This window comes from Zootoca vivipara, chromosome 10 (genome assembly GCF_965207765.1).
Source record: "Zootoca vivipara chromosome 10, rZooViv2.hap1.1, whole genome shotgun sequence".
NCBI classification, from domain to species: domain Eukaryota; kingdom Metazoa; phylum Chordata; class Lepidosauria; order Squamata; family Lacertidae; genus Zootoca; species Zootoca vivipara.
In genome coordinates, this window is record NC_142593.1 from 50,176,662 (window position 1) to 50,199,160 (window position 22,499).

Below are 22,499 nucleotides of genomic sequence, written 5' to 3' on the forward strand. Positions count from 1 at the left end.
TGCAGAATTCATCATGCGAAGGCTGGACTAGATGAATCCCAAGCCGGAATTAAGATTGCCGGAAGAAATATCAACAACCTCAGATATGCAGATGACACAACCTTGATGGCAGAAAGCGAGGAGGAATTAAAGAACCTTTTAATGAGGGTGAAAGAGGAGAGCGCAAAATATGGTCTGAAGCTCAACATCAAAAAAACCAAGATCATGGCCACTGGTCCCATCACCTCCTGGCAAATAGAAGGGGAAGAAATGGAGGCAGTGAGAGATTTTACTTTCTTGGGCTCCTTGATCACTGCAGATGGTGACAGCAGTCACGAAATTAAAAGACGCCTGCTTCTTGGGAGAAAAGCAATGACAAACCTAGACAGCATCTTAAAAAGCAGAGACATCACCTTGCCGACAAAGGTCCGTATAGTTAAAGCTATGGTTTTCCCAGTAGTGATGTATGGAAGTGAGAGCTGGACCATAAAGAAGGCTGATCGCCGAAGAATTGATGCTTTTGAATTATGGTGCTGGAGGAGACTCTTGAGAGTCCCATGGACTGCTAGAAGATCAAACCTATCCATTCTTAAGGAAATCAGCCCTGAGTGCTCCCTGCAAGGACAGATCGTGAAGCTGAGGCTCCAATACTTTGGCCACCTCATGAGAAGAGAAGAATCCTTTGAAAAGACCCTGATGTTGGGAAAGATTGAGGGCACTAGGAGAAGGGGACGACAGAGGACAAGATGGTTGGACAGTGTTCTCGAAGCTACGAACATGAGTTTGACCAAACTGCGGGAGGCAGTGCAAGACAGGAGTGCCTGGCGTGCTATGGTCCATGGGGTCACGAAGAGTCGGACACGACTAAACGACTAAACAACAACAGAACACCAGATTGATTTTTTTCATAGAGAAATTGACAGGGAAAGGTCAAGAAAGTGTGTGGGGCCATATGTTGTTTTAGAACGTGGATGTTCTATTTTTTTATTTTTACTTAGAGCTGTGAATAGACCTCTCTGAGTGCTGATCCAGTGGTCTCAGCAGGTGTTCAAAGGTACAAGTTTGTTGCTGCAACATCAAGCTTCCTAAGAAGATTGCCATTGAATTTTAATGCAGTGCTTAATAAAGAACACATAGAGATTGTGGGTGTGATGTATATACACACACTATCTGTGCAAAGTAGAGACCAATAACACAATTTATTAATAACGTTTACTCACAAGATACTTACTTTGGTTATATATTTCTGTATGTGCCTTGAATTGAAGAAACTGGCAGTTAGGATGTTCACTAATCGCTGAAAGCTATGACAATAGCTTTTGTTACTCTGTTCAGCAAAATCTAGGTATTTCATTTGGGCAGCTTTGAGAAGTTTCATGCCAGAAAGCTGCATGTAAATATGTGAAAGTCTCCATCTAAAAACAGTGAATATTAAAAGTTGCCTAATCATAAAATCAATTGCCTCAGTAGTACTCCAGTGTAAGAACTTGGAAGATCCGAGCAACATTTCTGCTTTCTCTGGTGCAAAAGATGGGTGTGTGTGTGTGATTTGCTCAGTGGGATCTATTTAATGTCACCAGCATCTTCATCATCAAAACATGTCATCTCTGGTCATTTGCACTATTCTGTTGGACCATCTACTTTTTAAAATAAAAGCCAAATGATGCCCAGGATTAATCCATGATTATACCCTAAAAGAACAGCTAGCAGGCAAATAATGAGACTACTTATCCATCATGTTCAATGTTCAAAGTGTGCAATTAAGGGAAATTAATTCGTCGTTGATATTTTTTTAATAGTGAAATTTAATCTTGTAGCTCAACCATGAGATATTGCAACTGTGGAGAGGGAGTGAGGAGAAGAATTAAAATAATTATCATTGACATTAATACACAATAGCTTGTTCCATCATGATGCATTTTAAGGTAATGCCAATGAGAGGGGAAACCCTCTGAAATAGTATGTACCCACTTAGTGAAATTTTGTTGAAGAACATGGACGTCTGATGGGTTACCTGAAACCACTGTAAATAGGGTTGTTTGGGTTGTGTTCTTTAAGCACCTTGACATTCTGTTTCCACCATTGAGAGATACCGTGTTTCTCCAAAAATAAGACACCGTCTTATATTTATTTTTCCTCAAAAAACACATGGTGGCTTATTTTCAGGGGATGTCTTATTTTTTTATTAAGTATGGTACAGTTTAACCTACAAGGTTAAACCGCCTATCACTATGGCTTATTTTCGGGGTATGGCTTATTTTCGGAGAAACACGGTACTATCTACCTGGCGCCAATCATCTTTTGCATCAGGGCAACAGCAGATTTCGCTCCAGAATCCTGAATAAATTCAGTATCAAACTGAACCTAATAATTGTAAACACATGTTTTATCCCTTTGTCTGTCCCATTCATGGATAGAATGGGGATAGGTGGATAGAATGGGGATAGGTTTTTGTTTGTTTGTTTGTTTGTTTGTTTGTTTCACATTGAAAATGTGCATATGTTTGAAGGAACTAAACTCTTGCCTCTTCATGTTCTTAGCACTGGTAAGAATATGGAGTCAAGGCTGTGAAATATTAAGTTTTCCTAACCTGTGTGCCCCTTTCTAATGTGAAAAATGAGTTCCCTGCTTTACATGAGAATGGGGTTGACACAGGGACAAAAATATGGCTATCTTTGTTGTGTTGCGTTTGGCTCTCAGAATACAGCTGCTTCAGTAGGTATAACTCTGGGGGAAAACCATGCATTATAGTTAATTCAAGTTTTCTGTTTCCCCCTTTAATTTATTAGAGATGAAGTGAGAAGAACTATTATCCTTACAGCATTATATGGGGAAGTGGGGTTACTTCTTTCCTCCCCCTAGCTGTGATCAGGGTGAAAAAAACCCTCCCTTAACGCAGCTATGGGACTTAGAAAAATAGGTCCCCCTTGGCATCAGTAGTAACTTTCTTACTTTCTTGTTACTAAGCCCCATAGTCACAGGGGCTGGGGTGGGGGGGGGGGGCGGCGGCAGAATTTCCATGTCTATTGTGGCTGGGGAATGGAGGGATAAACCTTCCCCACCTTCTCACTGTAGTCTGTAAAACAATTTGGCCAAGGCAAAGCAGAAGGCATTGGCGCATCTGTCCCTAAGATACCGGTACTACCTTTTCTGGCATGTGTTCAACTTCAGAGGCCATGCCCCAGGTGACTCGTGTCAGCTGTGGCTTGGTGAATATCGTATCAGGCGGAAGTCCTTTTCAGTTGTGGTGCTCATAGAGTATAATCCCAGGGAATTAAATAGGTTCCAGTATTTTATGAACCCAGCTATCATATGACTCCACGCAACAGGCTGAATCCTGAGTGCATGCACACGAAAGCTCATACCAAAATATAAACTTAGTTGGTCTTTAAGGTGCTACTGAAGGAATTTTTTTAATTTTTTTATTTTGCTTCGACTCAGACCAACACGGCTACCTACCTGTAACTAGAACTTTTGTTTACTTGTTTCAGTGATGTGGTGTCAGATGCATTGCATTGTTTTGTAAGAAAGGCAAGTTTATATCTATCAACTATTTATCATCTATCTATCTATCTTTCTGTCTGTCTGTCTGTCTGTCTGTCTGTCTGTCTGTCTGTCTATCATCTATCTATCTATCTATCTATCTATCTATCTCTCCGTGTGTGTGTGTGTGCGCGCGTGCGCGCGTGCATACATGTATGTATGTATGTATATTAAGTTATGGGTATTTGAGAGCAGAGCTTGACATCTCTACATGTTTGCTTGTGGAATTAATCACAATGCAATCTCAGGATAGGTCACAACAAAATACACTAACATAAAACCAAATAAAAATATTGCAGAAGCAAACATGTCACTTATATAAAAGAAATGTTTGTAACTAATGTTGAAAACTAGCAAGTGTTGGTGATAGGCTGGGGGGAGAGTGTTCCAAAATTGAATTGCCATCACTGAGAAGGCCCCATTAGAACTTCCAGCTGCCTTGGCCTCCTTTGATAATGGCATAGCCAAAAGGAGATGTTTTATATGGGCAGGAGAGTATAGTAGAAGATGCTGCTTTAGCAAGGTTCCAAACAATTTACAGGTTTTTTACATTGGGCTCGATAACAAACAGGCAGCCAGTACAGATCTTGAAGAACCGATGTTAGGCTGTCTCATCCAACGATACTTGTCAGTGACTTTGTGGCTGCGTTTTGCAATAGCTGCAACCTACAACCCTTCATTGAGGGCAGCCCCACATAGAGTGCATTACAGTGAGTAATTTTAACCTGAAGGACTTTGATCATTGTGGCCAGGCTATCCCTATGTAAGGATGGTCGTAGCTAGTAAAACAGATGTAGATGGATATCATCACTTGTGGCCAGTTAGGCCTGCACTGAAGCTGAAATCAAGGGGTGCACTCATCCTGTGCACCTTCTCCTTCAGAGGGAATGCAGTCCTGTGCAGAATAAGACACTCCCCTAACTTCTGGACCCCCAGAATATCTCATTGAGATTCAGTTTCAGTTTATTGGTCCTCATGCTGCCCACAATATCTTTCAGGCACAAATTAAGCACCTGGAAAGAGAGACAGAACTGGGTGTTACCAGCATCACCCCCACCCCAATGCTTTTTTAATAATGATGATGATGATGATGTTATTTTGCATAGGAGACAAGATAGATCTACAGGACCCCACAGTCTAACTGCCAAGGCACCAAGCTGGAAGTCCTCATCCTGGAACTGGTTCTATGGGTACAAGTAGAACCACACTAGTACCCATGCCTTCAACTCCCAACCCATAGAGTCAGTTTGGAAAGTGTGTCATATCAAAGGTGCTGCATAGGAGAATTGGAAGGGCTGTCTTAAGTTAGTGTGGAATAATCACAAAGTTTATTTACACAGGTTACTCATGTGTAGGGCAACCTAGAGGAGAACAGGGAATGCGGCTACACCCATGGTCCCAGAGTCATGCAAACTAGCTATTCCTGCCCCTTAGTTTACAGAAGAGTTTGTGCAGTAGCATAGGTGCACCACAACTGGGAGTCTAAATTGCACGGAACACCTGTTCACAAGCAGCTGCTTATTTTGTAAGCTTTTTCTGTTGCTTGGACTTTGGAGGTGATGCTACTTGATGCACGTGACGTTGACAGAACCATCGTATGACAAATCTTATTTTTAGACTATAACCCTAGATCTGTTTATCTGATAGTAAGCCTCAGCTATATATATTGTTTTTGAGTTAGCACGGTTAGGATCATGCGGTTTGTCACAACGGGTTTGATATGCATTCTGGGGTTCCATGTAAGATTCTATGGGAGGAAGAGATCTGTACACCACTCATAAATGACACATACTGGAGTATTTGTGTAGTAGAGTAGATAGGGTGCCACTTTCCTTTCCCCCATGAATTCTTTGCAGGAGAAAAGAGAAAAGTGTTGCTAAAAGCTAGACTGGTCCACTCACTTGCCATGCCTCCCAATGTCCACAAGCAATAGGATGTGATAGGCAAGTTAGCATTACTGCATTCACCCCTTGCTGTGTTGTGAATAATTCCCCATCCAAGAAAAATAAAATAAATGAATGATGCTTTTGACTGTGCTTTTTTAAAAAAGCTGCTTGTCAAAACCTACGCTTCCAGGCTGTCTCCTGCAACCCTCTGTGCCATGTAGGAACAGGATAGCAAACGGGTAGCCCTGGCCCTTATGGCAGTGACTCTGCACGGGAGAAATCTAGAAGGCATCCACCTTTCACTGCCATCAAGTCCTCCCCTCCCCTTTAAGCCCCAAGGCCGTTCTCCTTTCTTCCCTGCCTAAGAAGAGAGGAACATATGTCCCAGAGTCATATGACATATGTCCCAGAGTCACTATAGATCACATAGGTTTGTGATGGCAGTGTAGAACTGCAGCTGTTTGAGTGCAAGAATGCCCAAACATGTATTCAACTTACAAACATTTGGCAAGTGTTCAGAAAAAGAGCGTAATCTGGTTTCATCTAAGACTCATCCCCCCCCTCTTCTGTTCTACATACCCATGAAATAGTGTTTGATATCTGATCACAATTTAATAGAAGTGACAGAGGAAAAAGTGGGGGGGGTAGGGGGTGAGAAAGAGAGAGGGAGGGAGTTTTGGGAATTCCAGCTAAAGGGACTTTCCACAGAAACATTTTCCCTATCCTGCTTTTAAATAAAATAAAATAAAATCTTCATTTCTTTTAACAGATTGTACCATTCAAGGTCATTTACCTTTCTCGTTAATTAATTATTCATTCAGAAAGCCACCACTCATCCCATTTTAATCTTAGTCATATCTGTAATTAAGCTTAAACATAATAGTTTTGGAGGTGGAAAATATATTTTCCACTCAGGTTTAAAAACCTATACTGTATGTGTGTTTGTGCCTGCCTGTGTATGCAAAATTAAAGTGCAGCAGTTACCTAGCTGAAAACAATCATTTTCATTGGTGGGGAAAAGTTTCATAATATATGAGAGTAAATCCCCTCCCCCTTTTAAAGTGCATTGATAATTAATCTTTTTTTTTAAAAAAAGCAAACAAATAAATGTAATCTCCGCCTTAATTCATGGTTTAATTTTCTCAGCTAGGATTCGGTTACTAGTGCATTTTTTTAAATGAAAAGGTATCATGTGCACATATGACAAAAACAACCAAAGCTGAAGGAAAGGGGTGGGGGAGAGAGATTCATACATGAAAGACACAATTTGCATTCAGTGCATCCCCAGCTTTACAAAGAGGATATTGGAATGAATCTGGCATTGGGGGTCTCTTGTTGAGATCGAGTTTCCTGCTGCGGAATGTGCTTTGACCCGAATGTGGAACTCTTACTTGGGAAAGTGAGTGTGTCATTTGTGTTTGTTGTAAACTGTAGAGGATTATAGAGACCATCACTAACACACACAGGTATCATAATGATTGGATATGTAGCACCTGCAGCAAGCAGACAATGCTATAGTATTGACCAATTGCCTTAGGTACTATTCTTCATGTTACCTTCTTCTTGTCTTTTACGAAGAGGACCTGGAAGCTTAGCCATGTTCTTGTAGGGGTCCTTCTGCAGTGCCTAGTAGTGTTGAGGCAGAGATCTGCTCTCTTGTATGCCACACACACTGGCGTGCACCAATAAAGAAAGAAAGAGAATGAGGATAATTTGAGATTATTTCTTTCTGCATTGATTACAAATGGTGGTAACTGCTTCAATATGACCAAAGCAATCGCTTGGAACCAAAGAGCCCATGAAATGAATTCTGCTCACAAGACACCTATCGCTGGCACTGGCAGAACACAGGGGAGGTGATTCTTGCTAATTCTCCCTCCCTCTTGTCCCTCCTGAAAATAGGCTCTGGGAGATTGAGGGACCCTCTGTAACAGCATGAGAGGTGCTGTTCCCTCTGAAAAGGGAATGAGCCCTTTCCAATAGCAGAAAGGCAGCTCAAGATCTAGTTTCTCTTTACATTTCTAAAGAGATTTCCAATTTCACCTTTTGAATTTAAAAGTCCTCAAAAAGCCATTTAGATTAATTTTAAACATTTGAAAGAGAAATGTAATCTGAGGCCCTTCTTTGTGTGTGTACCTCATCCAATACAGGTCCGGACGGTGGCAATGCAATAGTGGGTCTTTTCTGCGGTGGCTCCCCATTTGTGGAATGCTCTCCCTAGGGATGTTCACCTAGGGCCTTCATTACATATCTTTAGGGAGCAGGCGAAAACATTTCTCTGTGATCAGGCCTTTGGGTGATTAACATTCTATGGCCTTTTAAATATTTTTGTGGGAGGGGGTTATTGGTTTGTTTTTGTTTTATTGTGTATTTTGTTTTCTCATTTTCTATTTTTATGTTGTAAACCACCCTGTGATCTTCAGATGATGGGAGGTATACAAATTTAATAAATTATATATATATATATATATATATATATATATATATATATATATATGGAAAAGAAAGAAAGGTGTGCTGGTTGCAATTAAAAGCCCAAGTGAACGAGACAGGCTACATTCACCTGGCATTTTAAAGATAATAAAGGCATCTCCAGGTAAACACATCCAGGGAATTAGCCATCTATCTTATTTCAGAAGGTCACATGGAAAATTAGCTCTGAAGGTTATCTGAGTTTCTGGGCACAATTTATTTGGGTGACGTCAATCCTTCAGGCTGCTTAGCATGTTTTAGATAGAACCAACCATTTGAATTTAGTCATAGTATGTGTAAGACTAGGGGACGCGGGTGGCGCTGTGGTCCAAACCACAGAGCCTAGGGCTTGTTGATCAGTAGGTCGGCTGTTCAAATCCCCGCGGCGGGGTGAGCTCCCGTTGCTCGGTCCCAGCTCCTGCCCACCTAGCAGTTCAAAAGCACGTCAAAGTGCAAGTAGATAAATAGGTACCACTCTGGCGGGAAGGTAAACGGCGTTTCCGTATGCTGCTCTGGTTTCGCCAGAAGCGGCTTAGTCATGCTGGCCACATGACCCGGAAGCTGTACGCCGGCTCCCTCGGCCAGTAAAGCAAGATGAGCGCCACAACCTCAGAGTCGTCCATGACTGGACCTAACAGTCCGGGGTGCCTTTACCTTTATGTGTAAGACTGGTTTTTGGTTTGGATCGTGGCACTAATTTTTAATAAATATTTCTGCCCCCACCCCTCTCCGACCTGGACCATAGGAACTGCATAACTAGTTTTGCATGTTCAAGGGAGTTTTTATATTTTCTTAAATATTTACTGCATATGCAGATGTGTACAGGGTTTCAAAAGCAATTTGTGATAGGGGGTTCTGACATTCAAGTGGCGGGGAGATAAAATTTCTTGGATACATCTAAGCCTATTTCTGTTAGGTTTTGTAACGTTTTCTTTATCTTGACTGCATGCTGGTGATACACAGTGATATCCTTGAAATGATAGTACGTGCAACCCTTACAGCCTTATCAGAGTACAAGAGAGAAAATGGGCAGCTCAAAAGGTTCACTTCCGAATAAATCTACAGTAGTAGATTTATTAACTATGTTTTATTCACTTTTTTAGGTTCAGAAAGTCCAAATGTTACTTGGTGGCCTCATGATTTCCCAGTCTTCCCTTTCCTCAACTACAAGATGTTAGCACTGGCTGAACAATAGTAAATGCCTGTTGTTCTATTTACAAGTATCTCAGAATGAGTAGATATATATTTATCTTGGTTCTCCCCAGTGGAGTACTTAGAGAAGCCCCCATAAGAGCACGTAAAAGGATGTTTTGTTGCCTCAGAAGAATGACTTAGCTGTTCCAATGAAAAACAAAGGCTTAAATAAAGGCAAAATTAGAGGCGCTTATGCGACAAGCTGGAGGGGAGAGCCAGCAGTGTTTTGTGGTAGGCATTTACTTGGTGCAATTGCTAGCATGCCTGATTAATGTATATTCACATATTGTAAAATGCACGTTTGTTGCTTTTTGTACACATTTCAAAGTGTTTTTTAGATTATTGCATCATCTTGTTTGAAGCTACAGTCCTAACAATCCTGCAGTCCTAGTCTCACTCTACATCACTGGGGCTTACTTTGAAGCAAAAGGAACGCGGGTGGTGCTGTGGTCTAAACCACTGCGCCTCTTGGACTTGCTGATGATCAGAAGGTTGGCGGTTCGAATCCCCACGATGGGGTGAGCGCCCGTTTCTCTGTCCCAGCTCCTGCCAACCTAGCAGTTCAAAAGCACACCAGTGCAAGTAGATAAATAGGTACTGCTGCGGCGGGAAGGTAAACGGCATTTCCATGTGCTCTGGTTTCCGTTGCAGTATTTCGTTGCGCCAGAAGCAGTTTAGTCATGCTGGCCACATGACTGGAAAACTGTCTGTTGGCAAACGCTGGCTCTCTCAGCCTGTAGCAAGATGAGTGCCGCACCCCATAGTTGCTTTTGACTGGACTTAACCATCCGGGGGTCCTTTACCTTTTACTTTCTTTGAAGTGCACTTCTGATTATCTTAGTGGCAGTGTTTTTTTCTGGAAATATCACAGGCCCATAATTTGTGACGGGCTTCCCTATTTCCATCTTCACAATTCCAGCATGCCTTGTACCGTGTTTTCCCGAAAATAAGACACTGTCTTATATTTATTTTTCCTCAAGAAGACACAGTATGGCTTATTTTCAGGGGTGTCTTATTTTTTAATTACGTGTCTAGCCTCGCCTCTTCCTTGACGCCCTCCAGAACTGCGCCTATCACTGTGTCTTATTTTCAGGGTATGGCTTAGATTGTGAAAATGCTTAGAAATCCTGCTACGGCTTATTTTATGGGTATGTCTTATTTTCGGGGAAACAGGGAAATTTTGAAAACTGAAATGTTTTGCCCATAGAATCGTAGAGTTGAAAGAGGGCACGAGGGTCATGTAGGCCAACCCCCTGCAATACAGGAATCTTTTGCCCAACATGGGACTCGAACCCACAACCCTGGGATTAAAAGCCTCATGCTCTACTGACTGAGCTATCTCAGCACTGAAGTTGTGGACTGTGCTAAAGGTAAAGAATAGCGACAGTTCCAACTAAACCAAGTCAAATAGTGGATTTGTACACTTTTGGTTTCCAATTATTTCCGACTTGTTCCTAGTTACATTAAAACTTAGTGTTGAGCTACAGAGACAAGAAACAAACAGCCTGATAGGAAACATGATACTGTGAATATATTGAGAGATAATTGGTTAATTTTATATATATTCTATCAGTTTGATTGTTGCTTATATCTGACTGCAAAGATATGTAGCTCATTCTAGTAGGTGCCCCATACTCAAATGTAATATGTCTGATTTTGTATCAGAATTCCATACCTTTTATAAAATATGTATTAGTAAGAGGTTGGTAATACTTAGTCCTTGATTCTGGCTTGAACTCTGGACTTGGGAAATCAGCTTCCTCTCCCAAGATTCTTATGAAAGATTTAAAACTTTGGTGGGGAAAAGTTTGCAATATTTATTTTTAACAGTGTGCAACACATTCAGAACACCCCCCCTTGGGGGGGGGGTCAAAGGCAAATAAAGTGGTCAACAGGGAAATATGCTTGTCAGCTGTTAATTATATACCAAACAATTTGTGATTTTAATGCTCTGCAATTTTCAGTCATGTGTGGGTTTTTTTTAAAAAAAATCTTTCTTTTGCAATAAGTTAGAAACTGAACACTACCACATAAAATTATGAAAGTAGCTGATGATGCACTAGCGATTTACCAGTTGCACATCTAGGAAAAGAAACGAAGAAGAAGAAAAAGTTATCTTTGGATTTTATTTTTATTTTACAAAGTATTTTCCAGCTCATGGGTCATATTTGACCAACTGCTTTCAGACGAAGACATGGCACTTTGTTGAGCTATTTAAGAATCAAAAAGACTGTCTTAATTTAAAACAAGGAGCCTTTGTTTTAGTTGGTGACTGCCTTGTGAAATTTTTCAGTTCTCAGCGGGTTAACCAGGGAACAGGGGCAGAGTCATAATTGGCCTATTTAGGGTGTTTTGCATGTGAATGGTGTGTTAGTGAAGCATTACTAAGTCTGTTGTGAGTGACATGGTGATTAGAATTTAGATTAGGGAAAACACATTCTGTACTTTATCAAGTACAGTAATTAGTTCAGTCAGTAAAAGTTGATTACAAGTAACGATAAAGTTAGATTTTTGGTACTTAATTTTAAAATTTCTTTATTAAATGGAAAATTTCTTCATCATATAAAATAAATGGTAGTATCTGCACCTGTTTTATTGCATACCAGAAAAAAATTAAAAGAACAATGTGTTCACTGCAGAGTATAATCAGGGGATTTATATATTATGGGTAAGTTTCAATGTAGTTATAGCAAATAGAATTTTTAGAAAATGTCAGTCTTTGCTTTTTCCTTGTTATTGCACTGAGATATCATTTCCTCTGGTTTAGCAATAGCTATTGTCCATTCATAAGTACATTTCATATTTGTGGATGTTCACTGTCTTACTTAATAAAATAGATGCTGTCGAAGTACTTCGCTGCAACGTCTTCTATCCACTTGCTTTAAGAGTCAGTCTCTCCCACCCCTTAGCAATTTAGCGAAACACTAGTTCATTTTTGCATTGTATACTATTATTTTCACATCACAGCTTAACCTGATTAACACATTTTATATTGTATTTTTAAGTATTTGCTGTGTTTCCTATTTAGTTATATTTAACACATGCATTTCCCCCCATTATTAGGTAAAATACCTACTCTTGTATGACGAAATGATTTTGTAGCAACAGGGTGATTTTTAAAATACCGATGAGCACAATATATGTTGTTCGCCCTGTAAGTTTAAAACAAAACAGGTTGGGGGGGGGGAATCTTTACTTGATGTAGCTCCAAAAGAGTTCATATATTCAGCTGTTATTTCTTTTCAGCAATAGCAGTGGAAGGCTATTGTAAAATTCCAAAGCATTTGCTTGACCATCAGAATACGTATTCCGCTGAAAAGAAATCACTTGCATCAGAACTAATTTTGTCATATCTGAAAATAAAGTATTTTTTGTGTTAGTATTCCATTTTGCCAGTCACAGACCTTTTTTTTTTACTTAAAAAAAGGTGTGTGTGTGTATTATTTGAATCAGCATAGAAAGGCGAGCAAGGGAGAAGTTAGATATAACAATACTTATTTTTCAAAAATCTTTTAGCAAAGTCTCCTCGGAGGTGACATGGACATGGGCAACCCAGGCGCGCTCTCACCCACCAAACCTGGCTCTCAGTACTATCAGTATTCTAGCAATAATCCGCGAAGAAGGCCTCTGCACAGTACCTCTGTGGGTGAGTTACTTTGTGCCACTTCCTTTCTCCACATTTCTAAAAGGAAACTTACACTGAACTTCTGTCTTGCAAGTAATTAATAATAAATGCTAGCTCAGTGCTGAATCTTAGACTGGAGGGTGTGAGCCTGCGAACATGCATCTTACAGCCACACTTGTCTTCTTCTTTCAGAAGTACAAACAAAGAAAGTTCGAAAGGTTCCTCCAGGTTTACCATCTTCAGTAAGTACTCCTTGTCTGTCTTACCATTTGCGGTTCCACTGGTTCCTTTGATTAACATGTTTTCAAATGAAACCGATTCCTACCCTAAGCGGGGTTTTTTTTTGTTTTTGTTTTCTTCATCATCATGCCGGCAGACAAAACAGAGAAGTCTATAAAATTCTGACCTGTGGGAATAAAAAGTTTGGTGGGTGTTGTTGCATTTTTTAAAAATGTATATAAATAGAACTCTGAAAAAGTGCCTCTAGTTTGGGTAGTCTTACCAGTATGTGGTTCAAGATAGAATACGTATTAGCTTCACGTGCGGGTTAACTTCTTTGTCAGTATTATGATGATTTATGGATTTGCATGTTAAAAGAGATTTGTGAAGAGGGATTTATGAAACATTTACATGGGTCTCAGCCCAGAATAGAAGGAGGACGTCTCCATTTCCTACTGAAGTTTTTGAATTAGGACTGTGAGCATACCTGCACAAATAGCTGTCTCAGTGTCTGTGATTTCCAGGTGTCAAACCAGTTGACTCCAGGTGTTACCAAAGGAATTATGGGCTATGGTAATAAATGAAGTCACATTTAATACCCTGATTGTCGTTGTCCCCCCCCCCCCTTCTTTTTAGGAAGTGTGAGACTGTGTGTGTGTGTGTGTGTGTGTGTGTGTAATGAACTACCTGCATATATTTAGACTGTGTTTGCAATAAATGCTAGATATATTTTTTCATATTATAATGCCCTTGCATTCATGCAGGAAATAATTGGCTCATGGATTTTGTGAGTTCTTTTAATAATAAAAAATGCTGATGTGTAAAAAAAAACACCAGTATGATCTGTTTTAAAGCAGCTACCATATTGATGAATTTGTAGATAAGTAACAACAACGCACTGTAGTGCAGGAGAGCAACAAATACTTTTAGATCTAAGAATTAAAAATATTTGACTTTGCCAATTGTAGTAGTTGTATTGTGGAGATGTGTATTGTGGGAGTGGGGGGGGGTTACAAGGGAGTGCAATCGAACATTCACCAACATCAGAGAAATCCTACATTTGGCATAGCACTTACTAATGTGATCATAAATTAGATGGACTTTCAAATCAATAGCAAAACCTTCATATTATAAAACTAGTACTTTTAATTTCCATTTTTGCTATTGTCCTATCAGTAAGCGACTGAAGCTATGAAAGGAATTAAATGGACATGTTTAATTAATATAGCAATAGTGATATGGGTATGTGAACCCTTGTGCAGACTGCTGACAGTACTCGAGAAGTAAACATAAAAGTTGACAACAAAATAAAACTTCGCTGTTTTTCACTAACAGAGAGAAAAAAAACGAGGACAAATTTAAAATCAGATTGCATAAATGTTTCTTGCTTTGTTTTTTTAAAGAAACCATGGTGTTTTTAGTAAATGGCATCTTTACTTGAAACTTTAGCTTCTAATAGCTTTTATGAGAAATACATATTGCTGCTTCTCACATTTTGAATCAGGCCAGTACAAAATGTGGCCGAGTATACCTTTTAAGCATTCTGGAGTAGAACTTTATACACCTTTTTGTGTGTGTAATTTGTATATGTCTAGAATGCTTAAATTTTAATAGAATGTAGTGCCGCATTTTCTTCATTTAAAAATACGTACAGAAAGATTCCTCTTTTTTTCAGATAAATTCTGATAGAAAAATCATGTGCCTCTGTATTTCTAATGCTCATTTTCTCCCATATCTGTACACTTACTGTGTAGAACCTGTTTGACTGGGACATATTTCCATTTAGGAAGCTAAACGCATGCAGGGCAGTGAAATGGCTACAACTGTAAAGAAAGAGGACTGCTGTGATTATGTAAAAACAGATTGGTTGCCATTTCCATTTAAGGGTTAGAACTCTGTTGTTGTTATTTCCCTTTCAGACATTTCAGGCATTTGGCCGTTTCTTTGAACCAAAAAGAACGGAACAAGTTCTTTTTTAAATTAACCAATTAGGATTCCTTAATTCCTAGCAAAATTTGTTCTTCGAGTTACAAAGTTTGGATTCCGTAGTTCATCTTGTTTCTTGCACGCACTGAAACCTTATTGCTTGAAAGAGAAAAACAAGAGAGAAAAACAATTTTGCTACAAATGATTTCCTTGAAATTCAAATTGCCGGATGCTATTATTTTGAGATATATCAAGTTATCAAGAACTCTTTCTCTCTCTCTCTCTCTCTCTCTCTCTCTCTCTCTCTCTCTCTCTCTCTCTCTCTGTGTGTGTGTGTGTGTGTGTGTGAGTGTGTGTGTCTAATAATTGTTCCTTAACATGTTTGAACATGTTTGAACAAACAGCTAATCACCTTCATGATCAAAATATGTTGTGATTTTTTTTATCAGTAGTTAAAATGCAAAGGTTTTCAAAATAGTACTATACTCTATTAAAGGGCAAAATATTTTTTTAATAATGCATCTTATCACATTATAGTAGATGATGCTGTTACGTTGGATAAACAGTACTCATTTATAAATTGACTAAACAGATTATATTGTACTTAGCTGATAGAATGAAAATGTTATTCTCTTTCTATTAAAATATGGGTATTAAACTGTCACTGAATATTCATACAATTGTTTATAAAGGGCTTCAGGAGTTGTGTTAATGCACAGATGTCTATGACAAATTTCCATGGCTATATAGAGAAAGAGAAGCGACAGAGAGAGAGTAAGACAAACAAACAAACAAACAAACAAACATTTTCTGGAAAGGTACTAAGCTCTTTGTCCTTTTTTGGTGGGGGGGACCTGTCAGAAGTAAGACCACTGGCTTGACTCGGTGTTAAGCAGCTAGCTCCTTCCTGCATAAGCATGATCATTTCAGTACTTTGTCACTATGGGCAAAGATAAAGATAATCCCTGGATCATCAGTAGTCTGGGTTATTCTTTGTGGATATGCTGGGCTGCGGGAAGAATCGCCTGATCTCAAGGTTGGCTCCAGTGTTGTTCTTCTTCATCCAAGTTTTTTAAATGTGTGTGTACGGCGTGCATGTTAGTGGCTATGAAATAATTGCAGATATGAGTCTGAGACACACACCCCAGAAGCTCTTACGAGTGGACGTGCCTGGAGACGGGGGCTTTCGGAAATAGGTTCCTGAACTTGTTCCCCCCCACTGCTTTCCTACACACCTGCCATGCACAACATGTAGTGTCCGAACCAAGCCTCAGTTTCACTGTCTCCTCCTCCTCCTCCTCCTCCTCCGGATGGAGGAGGAATTGCTTCATTGTTTAGATGGAACAATGGCGACTAGCAATAGCATTAGTAACTGAAAACATGCTTGCCATTGGTTTTGGGCTATTACATTTCTATACATGTAAATTAGTCCCTAGCTCCCTTCACACAGCTTTTTCATGGCATTGGTCCCAAGGGGCTTGAGCTGTGTACGGATTTTGCGACCATATAAGCACAGGTAATTATGTGGTTCTTTCCCACATGATCTGCACCTCCCAGCCAATTACCTGCAGCTAGAGGGAATTACATAATGGGAAAGATGCTGCCTTGCCTCCCTACATGAGAAGGAGACCTTTGTCAATTAACTCCAAGAAGCGCATTAAGCACATTCTATGGATGTGAATTACGCAGTCATTCTGAAACAACCTCAGGCAGAAACTTTGCATAGAGCATTCAGGTTTTTTTGCTCCTTTCTTTTTTGGGGGGCTGTCTCATCAACTAGACCTGCAGCCCTCACAGCAGCCTGATGATGCTAGTCCCATTAATTTGAGCGGTGCATCACTTTGAGGATTAGATTTTACAAGACAGGGGCGTGGGACTTAGCCATGCCATGTGCACTGCTCAGGTAACGTATAAACCAGGGCGTTAAGTGACAAACAGTTACAGAGTTAACAAAGGTACATAGACCAAACTGCTCTTTACTTGGAAAGTATTTTCGTTATTCAACATGAAAGGAAAAGCCCTTAATACATGTGTGGATTGGCCGGGCATGTACTTTCAGCTGAGCTGATTCTTAGCTGGTGTTTGCTTTTACGTTTACCAAGTGTATGTGTGAACCGAAGAATGAATGAATTTTGCTCTCCATTCATAGACCATACATTTCAAAAAGGTAACATCCACTTAGTGCAACCAAGAGGCATCATATTCTTTCTGTGCCATTTACCCATGTACACGGGGACTCTGGAATTTTGTGCCCTTGCAGATGAGTTTATTAGATGTAATAAAAGGCTTCTTTTGAACTAAGAAAAAAAAAGAGAGAGAGAGAGACGAAAACTTTGGCAGTACTCACCAGGCAGGGTGTCTCGATTCTTGGCAGCTTTTTCAACTGTTTATCTATCCTAAACAGGGACTAAATTTAGAATGAAAGGTGTGTTTTTAGCTTCATCAAAGCACTGAGTTTATTTGAATTTTTAGAGGGAGGGGTGGAAATCAGAGAGCTGATCTGGAACAGTTAACCATGTACAAAAGTTTCCCACACACATTCCACACCCAAATGTCTTTTTTTCATTTTCTGCCCCAGAAAATTTAATAGAGATCTTTGTGATCTGGCTATATTGTATTTATATGAAAAGACTGTCCAGGCGCAGAGATAAGATTGCTATATTTAAACAGCATGGAAGACCATAACTGTGTTTTAATTAATAAACCCCTTAATGTTAAAAGATTTAGAGCAGGGGTGGCCAACTTCCAAGAGACTGCGATCTACTCACAGAGTTAAAAACTGGGAGTGATCTACCCCCTTTTGGTCAGGTTCAGGTCAAAGTTGTTGTGTGTTTTTTTTTAGGAAAGAGGAAGGCCCATGTTGGAGGGGGGGTTCATGTAAAAGTTGTTGAGCTTCTTTAGGAAAGAAACATCGAACTTTCTTTTAGAAAGGAAAGCCCTGTTTTTGGTGGTTCAGGTCATTTTAGGGGTGCAGGGCAAAGATGTTGTGTTTTTTAGGGGAGCCAAAGTTTTTTTAGCTTCTTTGGGGGGAGCCACTGATCTACCGGTGATCTACCACAGACGTCCAGTGATCTACTGGTAGATCACGATCTACCTGTTGGACATGCCTGATTTAGAGCATGAAGTCATGGAATTTCAATAACGGGATAATACCAACAAACAAACAAAGCAAGATCCTAACATGGAACAGAATGTGTGAAACACTCAGAACTAAAACTCTGTACAGTAAAATGCAACTGAACGTTGTGAAATTTAGCCTTCAGGTGCAACGTGCAACAGTTGGAAATAATCACCTGAACAAAATGAAATGGATTACAGCATTGTTTCTATTTCCCTCCTCTGTTCTCCATAAAATATTACAATATTGATAACCCCGTCTATTTTTAGTCATCTAAAATACAGAGAACTGTTTTATCACAAAAATAGCCAGCCAGCACTGTTCCAACTGGAATATGACATTGCACAATAAATTTCAACTTTCTTTTGTCAGAGCTAATTTTAAACTTCCTTTTGCTCACTAACCTATTTAAAAGCAAGATTCCAGTCCTCATAATTGCTGAGAAAGTTTGAAAAAAAGTAACATCTGCTCAGTTTTCAATAGCCATTGCCACAGTTACTGACATTTCCCATGGCTTTCTGTAAATAGCTTTAAGAAATCAACTTTGGAATACACCTGTCTTTTTAGCAAGTGATATGTAAAGTTGAAGATTAAGAAAAACCTCCCTAAGATAGGAGAGCAGAAAAGAATATCCCTTAAGAATATCCCTCTGTTTATCTGTTGGTTTGAAATTCATGTTTGTTCCTGAATGGTAGATAGGGGTGGTCTGAATGTATAGGAGGCCACAACTTTGCTGAAACTAAGTATGCCTTATTCTGGTCAGTACCCGGATAGGTGTACCACCTTGGATTCCATAATAGAAAAAAGTAAATGTAAATGTAAGAAAATTAAACCAATAAAATAGTAATTTATTTGTGTACTCTGCATACCCATACAGACTGGGTTGGGTGAACATTTTGCTCCCATAAGTGGGAGAATTTCTGGAGTCAAGTTACTGGTATGCTTAGAGGACACTAATGGATAGTGGGGTTGACTTTTTGATGATTCCCGCCAGCCTCCATTTTCACCTCCCACACTTTTGTGGAAGTTTGGGGAGTCAACAGAAGCAGCTTTTCCATCCATGGAAGGAAAAGTCTAGGCCCGTTCCATATGTGCCCCTCTGTTTCCCTGTCAGTAGTAGCTGGCATCAGAGTTTACTGCCATCATCAATGTCCCTGAGTGCTCCTATTCTTTTCCTGGTGGGGTGAATAAGAACTGTTACCCTATATGCGAGAAAATAACAAAAGGGACTTAACCAAGAGAAGGTGATCCTCTCTGTTGTTACCTTGGTGTTTGCTTCAGGACACCAGTTGTTGGGGAACTCTAGTGGGGGAGAACACTACTATGCTTTTGTTCTGCTTCCATAGGCCTCTGGTTGTCCACTGTGACAAGAGGACTAGGTGAGCCTTTGGACTGATCCCGCAGGGCTCTGTCTACATTTTCCAATTTCTAGGGGAGGGAGCATGTTGCCCCTCCCTGGCAATCAACTGGAGCCCTCTTTCTATTTATAATAGAGGAGCATTAACTTCTATGGGAGAAAGTGAGCAGGTTATAATTAGGACACACTGCATTTTGGAAACACTCTTCCCAATACAAGTGATCCTTGTGTCTTGAGGAGAGACTGGTTCTGCCACCTCTTTCAGCTGTCTTTCAAATCTCAGCCCTTTATTATTTTCTCATTGACATCAGTGGGCACTGGGAACTATTGAGAATCTAGGTCATCCCTTCCTGCAGACCCCTGCTCTGGGTTCCCTTTGATGGCTTTGCCACATATTGCAACAAGCACACAAATTCTGTCATCTGGCACATTGATATCTGTATCTATATAAATACCGTATGCAAAATTAATCCTCTACATGTGCAGTAAGAAAGCACATGTATGCACACATCTGAGTGGTTGCCATTCTTTCCACTGCCAGCCATTTCTGGAATTATATCATGTACTTTTGGCCCAGAATACGTATGCATTCTGAATCTGCATTAGATCACATAAATGTCTGCATAAAAATGGACTGATCAGTGGGATAGATTAAATCTTGTTTTACCATCCGAGATGGCTTAATTGACTAAGAGCACCGATCTTACTAGTTCCAAATTCAAACATCATGATTCACTTCTGTAAATGAGTTTATACCACCAAAGTTGATTTACCCAAGACCCAAGTGGGAATGGTTCTATTTATATTCGGTATTGCACTTGTGTTTTATTGCTTATAATACAGTGCATGTTTTCTTACCATAGTTTGTAGCTGGGTTTTGTGTGTGTGTGTGTGCGTGTGTTTACAAGGAAGGTCCTTTCATAAGGGCCACACATATATTTGTGGTTGCCATGTTACTGTTCCTACACCAACTTGTGGGAGAGGTAGGAATTTAGTCTTGGACACCAAAATGAGCTTCAAGGCACTGAGAGTGCCTCTGAAGTACAGTGAGATCATAGAATTGTAGATTAAGTTGTTGTAAAAAGTTTAATGGAAAAATCAATAAAAACTTACTTAAAAAAATAGAATTGTAGATCTAGTTCACACATTCAAAATCAGCTCTACTCCATGGGCCCATGATTGCACTGAGAGTGTAATTTGCAAACTGGCTTGTCCGAGATATAACATGATGATGGAAATCACCACTGAAGTACTCAAGGGTAGAGTGTTGGACTGTATTCAGGTGTCACACCAAACCATGGTTTGTTTTACATCTGAACACCTGAACCAATTTTTTAAAAATGCTGAAGCGAAAGCAGAAAAATCAGCTACTAAAATCAGTGGAAGTACCACTGATAGGATAAGAGAGGGAAGAAGTCCAGGTGCTTAAAGAAAAGAAAAAAATACCAATCATGTCGGATGCATTTCATTATTCTACCTCAAGAGGCTGCTGCAACTGTGGAGGAGGTGGAGTTGCTGTACCTCAAGAGATGAGAGTAAACTTTAAAAGTTAAATGCTGATGAGATGGAAAATGAAAGCAGAGAAGCAGCTCTGAACCAAGAAGTTCAAGACATTTCTCTCACTCTTGTGAGCATCACCTGTTCTATTGATTGATTCTTCGTAGAATCCTTAAAATTTCAGTACTTTACATTCTTTTCTTTTTAAAAACGAACTTTCAGTTTTCATGCTTGTAGAGATAAACTTCAAAATGTGTCTAATAATAATAATAATAATAAAAAAACCAACTTGCTGTTTTTCAAATGTCATGGCTTCTAATTGCATTTTATTATTCTAGTCCAAGGCAGCTGTTGCTGTTTTGCTTTTGGATATTTACCATGGAAGCACTGACCTTTGTAGCTCTCCCTTTTGAAAACTCTGATCATTTTTGAAATATTAGTCCCTACCTGACAGGTCTTTGAGTCTCCTTCCTCTTCTTCTAGCAGCCAGTAACTGATCTGGAGGGGTAAGGGCCTCTGTTCTCTGAAAGCTTTCCTTTCCTTTGGACCACATAGAGGCAGGTCTTGTCATCTGGGCAGTCCAGAACCTCCATACACACTGCCCAGGCTTGTATCCGGAGGAGGTCACTTCAGTGCTGCAAATACAGCGGTTTGCCCTCTCCCCTGGAGGCATACTCCATTGTCTCTCGAGACAGACAGATGTCAACAACAAAATGATGATGACTCTCTTCAAACCATAGGAAACATATTGCTTAAGTAATACAAACAAAAATTGTTTTCAGAATGTTAGATGTTCAGAGAAAGCTCATCTTACAATTTTGCTTATAATTTTGTAGGTGAAAACCATCCATGTTCCAGCTGCCCCTCTCTAGATAGAAGACAAACTGCTTTGTTATGAACTAACTGCAGTTTTCAGTATCTCTTCAAAGCCGGCTCCACACCTGTAGTTCAGTGGCTGAGTATCTTGCTTTCCATGCAGAATGCCCCAGTTTCATCCCCTAGGAAAGATTCCCTACCTGAAACCTTTGAGAGCCACTGTTGAACTTGATGAGCTGGCTCAGTATAAGGCAACATCCCATTGCAGTAATCCAGTCTTGAGGTTAGCAAAATGTGGCCAAGCTACCTCTGTCCAGGATAATAATAATAATAATAATAATAATAATAATAATAATAATAATAATAATTTATTTATACCCCGCCCATCTGGCTGGGTTTCCCCAGCCACTCTGGGCGGCTTCCAACAGAAATATTAAAATACACTAATTTCTTAAAGATTAAAAGCTTCCCTAAATAGGGTTGCCTTCAGATGTCCTCTAAAAGTCTGGTAGTTGTTTTTCTTTTTGACATCTGGTGGGAGGGCGTTCCACAGGGCGGGTGCCACTACCGAGAAGGCCCTCTGCCTGGTTCCCTGTAACTTGGCTTCTTGCAGCGAGGGAACCGCCAGAAGGTGGAGGTGGAGACGCTCTTTCAGGTATACTGGACCGAGGCCATTTGGGCTTCAAAGGTCAACACCAACACTTTGAATTGTGCTCAGAAACGTACTGGGAGCCAGTGCAGGTCTTATGTGGTCTCGGAGGCTGCCAACAGCTCCCAGTCACCAGTCTAGCTGCCGCATTCTGGATTAATTGTAGTTTTAGGGTCACCTTCAAAGGTAGCCCCACGTAGAGCGCATTGCAGTAGTCC

At 40.0% G+C, this 22,499-nt stretch overlaps 1 protein-coding gene and 1 long non-coding RNA gene across 33 annotated transcripts in view; both read left to right on the plus strand.

Moving 5' to 3' along the window:
- Positions 1-22,499, plus strand: part of LOC148684471 (uncharacterized) — a 662,448-nt gene that overhangs the window by 488,266 nt on the left and 151,683 nt on the right. The window lies entirely within an intron of this gene.
- The window catches only part of TCF4 (transcription factor 4), a 365,743-nt gene that overhangs the window by 207,462 nt on the left and 135,782 nt on the right, over positions 1-22,499 (plus strand). For 22 of the 32 annotated variants that reach the window (XR_015946088.1, XR_015946085.1, XR_015946086.1 and 19 more), the window contains 2 exons: positions 12,591-12,720; positions 12,892-12,941. The exons of the other annotated variants lie outside the window; for them this stretch is intronic. Coding sequence is in view for 15 of the 22 variants with exons in the window: in XM_035100880.3 (XP_034956771.1) it covers positions 12,591-12,720; positions 12,892-12,941 (180 nt within the window). In the remaining 7 variants the exon portion in view is untranslated. The remainder of the gene's footprint in view (positions 1-12,590; positions 12,721-12,891; positions 12,942-22,499) is intronic. 32 annotated transcript variants of the gene reach the window in all.